We start from the raw sequence: 13,090 nt of genomic DNA, 5'->3' as shown, positions 1-13,090 counted from the left end.
AATGTTATTAAAGACATCATGAAAACTGAAAAAAAAAATTGATATTTAAAAAGACTAGCATTCTACTTTGTGTTGTGTAATAAAAAACCTTTAATTCATACTTTTACCGAGGAAGAAAGAGTAAGGAAAAAAAAATTATCACCAAGTGACAAGAAAAACGTCATATGAAAGTACGATCCTTTAGATTGCAAAAAGTGATTCAGGGGATAGTCCCTTGATCTGGATTGATTCAAGGGATGATCCCCATTCATAAAATAGATGGGGATCATTTATCTCCATCAATCCAGATCAAGGGACCATCCCCTGGACCGCTTTTTGCGGTCCAGAGGATCTGGGCTGGAAAATACCACTGATAAGGAAAGAGAAATGTACGATGATCAATAGAAAATTATCATTGAAGAAGGAAAATGATGTGAAACATTGGTAAGAGAGAAGTTATGAGATCAATATTTTGAGAGAGATTGCTCAGATCTTATCACATATAATTAATAATAATTATAAAAAATTTATGACAAATAAAATAATATTAAAACTGAAAGTTTTCTTTAAAAAATTTGAATATTTTTTGAAGTGTTAAAAATTAATGTTTGAAACCTTTTCATCATGAAAATACTTGAAAACAACACCGATTTTAAGAAATTAATATACAACAAGATAGGCAACAATGTAGTATTTATTTTTATTTTTATTTTGAAAACAAGATAGGCAACAATGTAGTATTTATTTTTATTTTTATTTTGAAAACAAGATAGGCAACAATAATGGTCCAAATAAAATTAAGGTCACATATACCTTAAGGATATATGTATAATCTTGGTTATGTGATTATCTGGTAATCACATAATCAAGGTTATGAGAAATAAAATATAACCAAATGTTGTTTGGTTCAATATAGATAATGCAACAAAAATTTGTTTGCTTGAAGATTTTAATGAATAATCTAGTTTAATATTTTACTATATTACCCTTAGTTACAGAACCAACTATACATAATAATAATAATAATAATAATAATAATAATAATAATAATATATTATTATTTAAATTCTACATTTATTTTTTACTTTTTCACATTTTTCTTTATTTTTATATTTTTTTTATTTTGTTTGTTTTTGTTATGTTTTTAATTTGTTTTAGTTTTTTTTTACTTTTTTTACTTTTTTTTTATTTTTAAAGTTTTTTTACTTTTTTTATTTTTTAGTTATTATTATTTTTTATTTTTTCACATTTTTTAAAATTTTTTTATGGGTTTTTATATTTTTTTAATGTTTTTTTAAGTTTTTTACAATTTTTTAATTTTTAAAATTTTTTAGGTTTTTTAAATTTTTTATTTTATTTTTTATTTTTTTCCTGTTTTCTTTTTTGTCACATTTTTCTCTTATCCGAGGGTATTTTGGGTAAAAAAAATTTCTTAACCCCGGAATCAAGAAAAACTTCAATTTTCCGAGATTTTTCAATTCCTGATTGCATGCCCCTTTTGCTGACGTGTCGGGCATTAAACATTACTCGGGAATCGATCCCGAGTAATGTTTTTTAAAGTGTTTTCTATTTTAAAGTTTTTTTTTCATTTTTTAAAAAATTTTTATGGGTTTTTATATTTTTTAATGGTTTTTTTATTTTTTAAAGTTTTTTACAATTTTTTATTTTTTTAAATTTTTTATTTTATTTTATTTTTTGTTTTCTTTTTTGTCACTTTTTTCTCTTATCCGAGGGTATTTTGGGTAAAAAAAATTTCTTAACCCCTTAATCAAAATTCCTTAACCCCGGGTATTTTATGTTTTCTTTTTTGTCACAGTTTTCCTAGTATGATTTTTGGTTGCATGTCCCTTTTGCTGACGCGTCGGACATGAAACATTATTCGAGAATTATCGATTACCTAAATCAAACAAAATTTTTGTTGATAACCTTGAATGAAAATTAAGATTATCAAAATAATCCCCAACCAAACACATTCTTAATAATCTTACATATAAATTCATAAATATTGAATAGTCGGATCCACGTAGGAATGTTGAGTCACCGACAGCCTATGGAAAGTAAGTTAAGTCGTGATTTGATAAGTCCATCAATCACATCAATTTGATTTAAACAACTTAATTAATTTTAAAATTTTAAAAACAAATCCTAATAAATCAAAATAATTTAAAATTTTTAAATAATAATAATAAAATTAAAATTAATCCAACCAAACTTCTAAATTGAGTGCGTTATTTTAGTTTAACTGATATTTTACTCACGCTACACCCAATACGTCCTATCGTGTTATGACTTTGTTAAATGTGCTCAGAAGGGGAAAAAAACAAAAGTTAAGCGGTCCGTTCGGTAAATGTGCTCAGAACTAGAATGCATGTTAATTGTGACAGCATTAATAATTTTCTTCCACAAATAACATAACAGCAGAATATAGCACCACAAGCTCAAACTAAGATGAGTATATTTTCTAACATAAATTGTCCACACGCAGCTATGTCATAACCAAAAGTGATTTTCCTAGCATTAAATGACATTTGCCCCTTAAAAAAACTGTCAGGATCCCAAAGTAGCTTCAGTTCCTGGTTCTTTCTCTCCTCTCTCTCTTTGTTTTTTTCCTTCTATCTAAACCACCATCTTTGAACTGCAGATATGGGGCTGTTTAAGAAAGGGGCATAGCGATAGATATACGGATTCACGGTGCGACCAATCCTGGCCCACACACTTTGGTGATAACCAGAAGTAGCAGGAACCTGGTACATGAGCTTCAGCAACTGCATCAGCAATAGAGAGAGAGTTAGTGACAGAATGACAACAAAGAAGTCTAACTAGCCACCTTGCAATTTGAACAAATCTAGAGGCTAATGCCCATTTGGAGAAGTTCCATAAGAAGCAAAAAAAAGTGGATGAGATTTGTCAGTTCAGTTTATATAAAAGTGGAGCAAGGGCAGGCTCATAGATATCTTTTACATATGGCTGTATGTATCAAATGTGGTTTCAGACATGCCCTCAGTTTCCATATCCAAATGATACAAGAACTCTCAGAACTTGGATCCAGATATTCCCCACTTCTGTGTCAGCAGGTCCAAATATGAGTAGATCAAAATGCTGAATTATTGACCAATTGCAGGGTATTATTTTCTCATCTCTTTTTAATACATATTTATTCAAAATTCTTTAAGTGGAATTGTCTTTAATTATTTGTTGATATTGACTTAATTTAAATAATAATAAACTGAGATATGATATCAATTCTTACTACAATGTCATACCCTTGTTGATTTTGTAGCATTAGAAGTTACTGTACTGCAGTTTTTATAACACACACACACATTATTTTAAAAAAGTCATTCTCATCCTTAAAGCGCCCATAGGCAGACGTATCTCAACTACATTATATTTTGCAAGTGACATTTGTCTAATAGGTTTAGTTAAGGGTAGGAACTTTTATAGACTGTCGAATCAATTTTTAGTTTATCCCTAGCTTGCTATAATGGGATTCAAGGAAAGAATGCATCACTGCTCAGCCATACCCTAATTAATTAAAAGAATGACAGGTCTGGGAATAGCTAACAAAAACAACTGATTTGTGCCAAATCTAATATGCCTATTTCATAGTCGCTTCATTAGAACACAACAGCTGATTATCATTAAACCGAAACCTTTGCTTATCTGTATCCTTTTAACCTCATTTTGTATATAGGAGACACTATAAGGAGGTATCCTAAAATGACAGCTATCAAAAGACAAATTCCTTGACCAGAAGCTCTAGTAGCGGTCTTAATAGTTTGGGAATAAGGATCTGTTAATGCGAACTATATGTGGTTGGCTCCATGGATCTAAACACTCCATTCAACTCTATGCAAGTACAGGCTGATTTTTTTTTATTATTATAAACATAATGTTAATGTCTGAATGTTTGTGGCCAACATAACTAACCTGCCAATATATGAATGTCTGGATTATATTCCGTTGCCACCTGTATCAAGTGAAATTAGTAACTCCATTGGTAGAATTTGATATGATTAAAACAGAAAGAAGTATAGACTAACGAGAATAAAGATAAAATTAGAAGAAAGCCCAATCCAATCTCAGCATTTGAACTTAGAATAGTCAATGTAGTTCCATTTGCTTCTACCCACACACAAGGTTCCTCCAAGTATTTCCTGTACATGAAATGTGAAAGCATTACCTCAATTTTTAAGGAATTTGCTCCCAGAAAACATCGAGAACAATAAACATGCTTTTGCATGACAGAGAAATTAGTAAAATGATGGCAAAATCAACAATACAAATCCATCTGATAAAAGCATAAACAACACTGTGTTGAAAGACATGAAATTATTGTTTGGATTTTGTAGCAAAATAAGAAATTAAAGATAAGAACTCTCAGTAAAAAATTAGCCAAAGATTGGGAAAGCTTTCAAATAATATAGCAGCAAAAGAGACCGTGGAAATGTCATCAAATCCATACTACAGTTATTAGTAACAATTCATTATCATCATCTGTGGAAATTGAAGTTATTAACTGGACTTCATTCTCATCTCAAGAATTCTGCAAACTGGGCATTTTTCTCTAACCTTAACATTAAATAGATAAGAAAATTCCTGGATATCATATTTAAACAGAATAGTTCCATTCACCTTCACAATTTCCCCAAGTGATTATTTGATTTGATGTTGTAATTGTTCTTTTCATTATTGTTGAAAGCCAACTTTTGTTTGTTCGAGTCTGTGAAGTTTGGAGCTTGTCCCTCTCACTTTACTTGGGAGTCTTGATCTTCTATTTGAACTCCATAGTTGATTTGTGTCCTCAAATATAACAAAAATCAAGATGTTTGTTCGGGATTAATTCCTTTCCCTTCAGACTTTAGAAGTTTGTTCAGTTGTAAGAAGCGATAAGTCGAAAGATGGAGAGGGATGAGAGGTTGAATGGATAGATCGATGGAGATTATTCTCTCCTTTTATCTGTCTGTTTAGACTGACCGATGGAAGAAGTGATTCATCCATCCATTCTTCACCTATTCAAGTAGAAGGATAAGTCTAAAGGACAGAGAACTAAATTAAAAAAAAAATAACATAACTTATATTCTCTCTTGTAACTCCAACTCTATTCGACATTTGAAACAAAATGAATAAGGGAACAATGAACCTGTATTTATATTTGTATTATCTAATATAGTAATATCTATAGCAGATTAGTTATGAGGATAGTTATTTATATTATAGATTATACACACACACATATATATCCACATATATAATTATTTAATGATCTTGATTCTGGCATGTTTTTTGTTCAGGATGATAACTGGAAAGATTAGGAAGAAAATGCAATTAATGGACGATAGTGAGACTAAGGGGTTTAACTTTGACCCACCCAATTAACATTGACTGGGAACACTACTATTATAGAATTGAATGCTAAAGTATGCATGCAATAACGTATTGAAAATATTTGAGGAATTTAGCAGTCATTGTCATTAAAATTATTTCTTATTCTCAGAAATCATACACACACTCAAGTTGGCTTGCCAATTTTAAAAAAATCATGCCTCATCCAAGCCTGCATCTGGGAACTGGAAAATAAAAGGTTATTAGGTTAATTAAGAAGGCTAGAAGGTATAATAAATAGGAAAAATATTTTTTTTAATAATCCATCATTTCTCTGTTCCACCTCATTTGGCCAGGCAAAAGATGAAGGATAAATCAATATCTTTATCCTTCAACTAATGGTTCATCCTTAAAAATGAATCTATTGAACGTATATATAGGTCCATCCATCCAGCCTTCAATGTCCAAACGAGTAGGCCCTTAGTATTAATTTGCTTCAATACTATCATTAATGGCACCTGAGAACATTATTGTATCTGACTATAAGTGGAGTTACAGCAAAAAGGTGGTAACCCTCACCCGGGGGCCCCTTTCAAGACTGCCCTATGCGATCTGGAAGGGAGGTAAATCACGGGAGCTTCGCCTAGCACAATAGCCCTTTGCATGGGGTCAGGTGACCCACGATGCATTTTTACACATGCATAGAATCGACCCATGACCTATTACAGCAACACCACATGCAAGTACCAACTATGCTAGCCCATGGGGGCAATTAAGGGACTATAAGTGGAGTTGATTGGATGTAGAGTGATCTCTACCTCTTAATTGAAGGTGCTTCTCTAATAGTTATTTGATTCATGTTCAGCTTCAACACATGCTTCTCTAATAACCATTTGAGTCATGTTTACCTTCAACACCCGCCACTACCTTATGATTATTGTTAGATATATGGAGTGTTCAATAGGTTTTTCACACAAATGCTAGGTAGTGTCGTGTTTATATGTATGGAGATCAAACATTCAGCATGCATATATCTTACATTAATACAGAAACTGTATTAACAAGCCATAAGGGGTGAGTGTTGCAGTGTTGTTTATTCAGCAATAAGTTATTCTAAACAAATTTATGTTCAATAAGATGCTTATTGCTACAACATCTGGATATATTCATACTTCCACAGTATTATTATTTAATAGACACTGGATCTTGGTTTACTGATATATTTAAAACACTTCCATCATGCAAAATTTATATATACGTTAGCCTTCACTTCATGATTTTATTAACACTAACAAATTATAAGGGTAACATTGTTTATCTGGAACTTCAGGCCAATCCAAAACACCCTAAACTTCAGGGTGTGTAGTAAAATTAACGCATGGAAAATTGTCTAAGCAACACAACACTCAATAGCATAGCCTCTGGCAACTGCCAATGAATGATCAATGACTGTGTCAAGCCATTCTCTTCTGTCATTACTCAATATCACTTTCACCGCACCTTCTTTGGATTGAAATTCGCTAACTGTTGGAATGATTATAGATCAGCCCAAATTCATCAGTCCATTAAATTATGTTAATATCGGTCAGAGAATTGAATCCTCAAAAAAGTCTGCCCATGAACCAAATCGCTACCTCTAGCACACATGAATTTTGGTAGATCATTTAAGAACATAAAACTATTCTTGATTTCAATAGAATTTAAAATGTAGTCAAACTTGAATTTTGCTTACCTGTATAAAGAAGAACGTGCAAAGTTACGTCTGAGGAATTTTGCCACGAGTTCAAGTGACCAACAAAATACAGGGATGAGAGCAACTGTTCAGTAAATTAGCATCAGAAATAATCAATAATATGCCAAGATGATGTGATAGCACGGATTTAGAAGTTCAATGAGAATTTGCAGAATAACTCACATTTAAAGTGTAGTTGAGATGTAACAAGTGTAACACAATATATTAAATGGACAAAATCTTTTGCTCCAATCAAAGTCTGAAACCATGCTTGGATAGCAGGAAGATTCCATGCCCTTGGTTTCTGTAAAAAATATATATAATAAGTTAAAAAAAAGAGAGCATATAGCATGTACCTGTAAAATGCAAACTACCATGATCCACCAAGAAAACAAACTAAATCTAGTCGCAGTTTTAAATCATGAATGACTATTAATTAAACCTTACCCCATAGAGAGTGTAGAGTGAATAAACTGAGGAGCATGCAGTACCAAGCAAAGACAAACGATATGCTTTGTTTGAAAGATTTCTTGGTACAACTGGAAGCATTCCAAGCACAGCAACCACTAAAACCTGGTATAAATATGATCCATCAATTTATGGAAATCGAGAAGGATCATATAGCATGTGAGTTAAAGCATAGAAAGTCTGAAAGAATAATCACACTAAAATAGAGAAGCACAATTTTGCTTTAAAAAAAGGTTTATGCAAAAGAAGAAGAGGAGCTAGTGTTTAAGCCAAGACCTAAAGGACCCAAGACTCAAACAAATAGCCTTCAGGGCCATATGTATTTTGACATAATTAGATGGATGCTAACTTATGATAAACATGAAATCTTTGTGCATTGTTTTAAAAAGCCTCCACATAAACCACTTATGCAACTGCAAACATTATTTAGTAAAGAACCACATTGCATTTGCTTATGGATGTATACAAATGCACACTAAATGCTTTAACAGCCATGTCCAAAATAATAAACGATTTGATCAAACAATTTTACCAAATAATGAAACAAGAAACATAATATATATGTATTATGTACTATGTACTATGTAGGTTAACATATAAGTCTACTTTTACATTAACTGTGTCCATTAATTAACGTGCAGTATTCTATGTTATGTTTTTTGCATTATATGTATTATTTAGATATGATATATGTAATTTTTATCATATTGATTGCTTAGCTCAACGAATGTGAAATGTCAGATAGTAGATGTAACTCATTTTATGGAAAAAGAGAATGGAATGTTCCACCACTAATTTCGTTTCCCAATTGGCATGGTGACCTAGATCAGAAAAGACTATTTTAATGAAAACATTTGATGAAGATTTCATGTAAGATTCAGTATATTAATTTATGTATAAATTATCAGCAATGGCATTATCTTGGACAAGTATGAAATATTTGCCATCACTAGAGCCACAGGACTCAAATTAGCTGTATTTATCCAATGATAGATTGGCTTGTTTCCCAAAAATCTATTTCATTAATTTGACATTGATTCAATTGAACATCATTTTCCACTTGGAATGATATGATACTATGAAGCCTGAAATTAAATGATCAAGGAGACCCGTAAGACAACATGAAAAACCAGAAAGATGCTTACCAATTTTTGTCAATCAAATATTACAAGAAGATTAACTAATACATAAGGAGAGGAGTTACTCTATACCCAAGCATTGAGAGAAAAATGAATAGATCGTTGATCTAGCCTCAATGAGTTAGCATTCCTGCCTGTTGATGCAGCTGTTCCAGTAGTTCCACCACTAGAACCTATGACAACAAATTGAGTTTTAACTCATAATATACATTCACACATTTACCAATAAAAAAAAACAAATTGAGTTTTAAAGGTTCTTTCCCTCTCTTAAAGGATGCATTATAAGCATCTGTCAAATATATAGTCTGTGTTGGAGCATATTCCTAAGAATAAGCAATGAAAAGGTTTTTGGATTCAAACCCACCTGGATTTTGTGGCCTCACATTTCGAGCACTTGACTGGGAGGAGTGTCTTTCTGATGCTCTTGATGACTCTGTTGTTTGTGCTGAAGGTCTCTCTGATGTTTTTGCTGACTGAGAAGAACTAGTTGAAGCCATTGCCTCCACAACAAGCTCAGGATCCTAGAAGGTTTGATAAATTATCAAAACTCATATGCATACTTGGATTGCCTTCTTTGGAATCCTTCAGCATTACTAACAACTTGAAGGAACTAAAAGCATCCAAAAGCAAGGCAATAGACAAAGAACAACAAACAATACTACAAAAATTCAAAATTATTTTAAAAAATGGAGACATGTATCATTTAAATGAAAAATGCTTCAATTTAGAAAACAAAAAAATCCATTAGTTCTTTTTGTATTGAAAAACTTAAGAGGGAAAACCATAAGATTGTAAAAAAATCTAGTATCATTAGTAAAGATATGAGGAAAATAAAAAATAATCGAACCAAGGTAATAAGTAAATATCTTAACTAGACCAGATTCTTGAAGTTACTATCGTGGAATTTTATGAGAGAAATTTGATGATTAAGCAAACAAATTAAGAATATATGTTTGTAACAATATTCAACCTTACTTTAGCAAACTTAGACAACCAACTAACTTTGACAATTATATAGGTCAAGGATAGAAATCAATGAAGTAATGTATTACAACTGGCATCACTTGTGGTTAGCGTTTGACAAATTATAACCGAGATGGTGGCTGTTTGAAAGAATAGGTCAAATTAAACTCAGTCTTAAATTATCTAGCCTCATATTTACCTAATCTAATTCTTATCTCTAGTCTTAAAGAATAGGTCTTCTTGCAATGAAACAATGAGTTGTAGTTCCACTACACGAGTAATAATACAGCAATAATTTTCCTCTCAACTCCATCAAAGTAAAAAAGTAATATGAAAGAAAGTGTAAACCTAAAAACTTGCTCAAAGACACACATGCATCTAAATTAGCTTTGGGAGGCCAACAAAAGGGAGCAATTAATGCAAGCACCAAGTGAATGATGTATGACTGTTCTGCGCCATTCTTTACTTCCAAATGTCTAGGTGTGTCAAACAAGGAAGGATACTAAATATTAAAAGGTACCATTTATTTAGATACTGGTTTACCGCAGTTTGAATCAAATCAAGTGAATTCTGTCACAATATGGTAGGTAGGCTGACAATCATAGTATCTCTCTTATCCAAAATCTCTGATCTCCAAAAAGCATCAACAATGCATCATGAGAGATGAGTCAACAAGGTATTCTATTTGAATAGAAAGCAGATATGTAATTATTATAAAGACCTAAATGCATGATACTTCTGGAATTTAAGGTCTAGACAAGGTTAAAGTCCCAGCCATCCCTTTGCATAACAAAGAGTCTATTTTCGTGATTTGAACCATAATTCACCAATCATAATAATGGAGCAACCATTTATAGCTCCAACCCACATTCTTGCTCTGAGATATTGCACAAAAAAGAAATTCCAAATACAATCAATGAACAATTTCATATTCCTAAGCTGAAGCTCAACTTCAGATAGAGGTTCCTCCTAGATAGGTAAAAAAGCATCGCATTAACAGAAAAGAACTTGATATCCAATAGAATATGTTCAAAATCATTTTAAAAGTTAAACAGATTTATACATTCAATTCAACAAACATCAAGAAGAAAAAACATGTGAAGCACTACGCGACTGAAGGTTTCTGAGAATAATTATGGTGATTAAATATATAATTAGAGGTGAAAGGAGTTTTATGAGAAGCAAATTGATTTTTTTTTCTTCTGAAAATTCTATACGCAATGCATTTAAAAATAGCATTAAAGGAAAGATATTGGAGGGTAAAAGTGTACTATTCATCTCATAATAACCATTAGAACTTCAACGGTTTTTTTTTCATCCTGAGGATGTGGCTCATAGTCTAGCTGAACTCATCAGTCTAACATCTTAAGCACCACCTCTCGTCCTCTCCCCAGCAGTTCAATTGGATAAGCCGGTGCAACTCTTCCATAACTCATAATTGGCCTTCATTTTGGAAAAAGATAACTAAGCCATTTTTAATTTAGGGAGATTGAATACACCCAATGAAGCTCTACTTGTCGTAGGGATATTGTATGACAAAATTAATTTCATTTGACATATTTGTTCCAAGGGGGAAATTAAAAAATCATGGTATCAACAGAACCTACATTATAAAGATACAGGGCATTGGAAATCAGAGACTTTGGTTGAATCAGTCTCAAAAGCAGCATTATCAACCCAAAGTCTAGAACAAAGAGTAAGGAAATCACGAATAGTCTCCTTCCCAATCTAAGCGCACTTTTTTGAAAGGGAAATCTACACTGGATGGATATATGAGGCATATAAGCTGCTTCACATAAGTTCTGAGAAAGAAGAAGATGGAAAAAAGATAAAATGGACAAGAAAAGACTTCTGATAGTTTTGAAAGGGAATTCTCATACAGAATTATAGAGGCTAGCTTAAATGCCATTTAATTTATTTTAATATTTTTGCTCGGCTATTGAAGAATAGAGAAATTGTGGTCAATAAACATATTGGATAAAGTTAATTCAAGAATGAGAAAGCAATCTTCGGTTGAACCATTTTCTCAAGAAAGTTGGCTTAGTAACTTGTTCGGTTGAACCATTAGGTTACAATATTTAAGATCAAGTTTACAGTAGTCTACTAACGTAAGCTTATAAATACCCTCCCTCCATTGGCCCACAGTGTATATAATGTGAGATTAAACTAAAGAGTAATACATGCACTTTGCTCTGTTTACAAAACTGGCAATGAATCATCACTTCTTATCCAAATATAACACAAATCTTCCACCATCTTTGCTCTCTCATTTGATGGGGAACCAAAACTTTGTCAAGAGACGAAATTGGTATATGCACAAGGGCAAAGGAAGGCAACTAGAAACAGATGGAACTCATGATGTTTAAAAACAGGTTAGTATTTGAACGAAACAGTCTCAATAGAAATGCGGTTGAAATTTTTTGTTGCAGTCGTCTTGAACCATCTTTTTAGTTATGACACCAGATAAGTGCTCTAGTGATTTCCTACCTCTTGAAATGAATTTCAGCTGCAAACTTTACCCGAGAAAAATAATCTAAATGTTCACCAAAACCACATCAAAATTAAAACGCAAAGTTCAATCAAAATAAAGTAAAGATACAACAAAATCATGCTCATATACGAAATTTTGTCTTGACAACCAAAAACAATGAGATGACATTAAAAAGGACCAAATTTGGGCAAAATCGAGAAATCATAAAAGAGACCATATGTCAATATCGAACGCGAACAAGTTGAAGCGCATAGTTTGCACAAAGAAAACAAAACAGTAAAGAATTCAAACACTAATATGTCAACTCCATAATCCATTTCTCCGAGCATTCAAACCAATCAGATCATAAAAAGAACCAAACTACAGCACACGTTAGACATCAGGAGCCGAGAATTAGGAGGCGACGACAGGCCAAAGACTAAGGGGGAAAAAAAAAGGGAAACAGTAAGGGAGCAAGAGATAGGTGAGACGCACGATGAAACGCTGATAGAACTTGCGCTTGAAGTGGTCAACGACGTCGGATCGAGAGGCCATGTGAGGCGGAATCAAGATATTGGACCAGTACTCCGCCCATCGGGGATCCCCCTCGTAGTCGTACGACGACGCCGCGATCCTCTTCAGCCGCTGCGGATCTTGCTCCTCTCCCATAGTCGCCCACCTGCCAGCAGATCCGAGCCCTCTTCTTCGTCGCCCTCTTGTCCGCGAGGGAGGACTTCGCGGAGGGCGATAAGCGAGCGGACGGATGATCGATAAAGCGATCGAGCATGCGCTGTGAGCTTTACTTTTTGTAGCGATGGTCGGCCAATCTAACGAGAGACCGGCGAGATCAGATCAGATCAGATGCTGCCTAATCAGTCCGGTCCGGTCCAACCAAGCACGGCTTTTAAAGGCAGGAAGGGTTGCCATGAAAATATTCTTTAAATTTGGAAAATCTTATCATTAATATCACCTTCTTTATATTAAAATCATTCAAAGGACACCTCCTTTTTATTT

The 13,090-nt window shown here is 32.9% G+C and overlaps 1 protein-coding gene across 1 annotated transcript; it reads right to left on the bottom strand.

The window, feature by feature from the left end:
- Positions 1-2,344: 2,344 nt before the first annotated feature.
- LOC121971759 lies at positions 2,345-12,916 on the bottom strand. The gene is made up of 9 exons (XM_042523175.1): positions 12,572-12,916; positions 9,008-9,164; positions 8,716-8,816; positions 7,484-7,609; positions 7,220-7,340; positions 7,037-7,121; positions 4,023-4,136; positions 3,910-3,949; positions 2,345-2,744 (listed from the first exon to the last, which is right to left on the bottom strand). The coding sequence occupies exons 1-9, from the start codon at positions 12,743-12,745 to the stop codon at positions 2,592-2,594; spliced, it is 1,071 nt and encodes a 356-aa protein (XP_042379109.1). The 5' UTR covers positions 12,746-12,916; the 3' UTR covers positions 2,345-2,591.
- Positions 12,917-13,090: the final 174 nt, after the last annotated feature.

The sequence above is a fragment of the Zingiber officinale genome, chromosome 4A (assembly GCF_018446385.1).
Source record: "Zingiber officinale cultivar Zhangliang chromosome 4A, Zo_v1.1, whole genome shotgun sequence".
Taxonomy (NCBI): Eukaryota; Viridiplantae; Streptophyta; class Magnoliopsida; order Zingiberales; family Zingiberaceae; genus Zingiber; species Zingiber officinale.
This window is presented reverse-complemented; position numbering and strand designations above follow the sequence as displayed.

Excerpts from the sequence above, each read along its gene's own strand:
- LOC121971759 (XM_042523175.1), bottom strand. The coding sequence starts at position 12,745 with ATGGGAGAGGAGCAAGATCCGCAGCGGCTGAAGAGGATCGCGGCGTCG. Across the intron at positions 7,341-7,483 it reads CACTCTACACTCTCTATGGG|AAACCAAGGGCATGGAATCT; the intron begins GTAAGGTTTAAT and ends TATTTTTTACAG. Across the intron at positions 4,137-7,036 it reads GCACGTTCTTCTTTATACAG|GAAATACTTGGAGGAACCTT; the intron begins GTAAGCAAAATT and ends TTTCATGTACAG.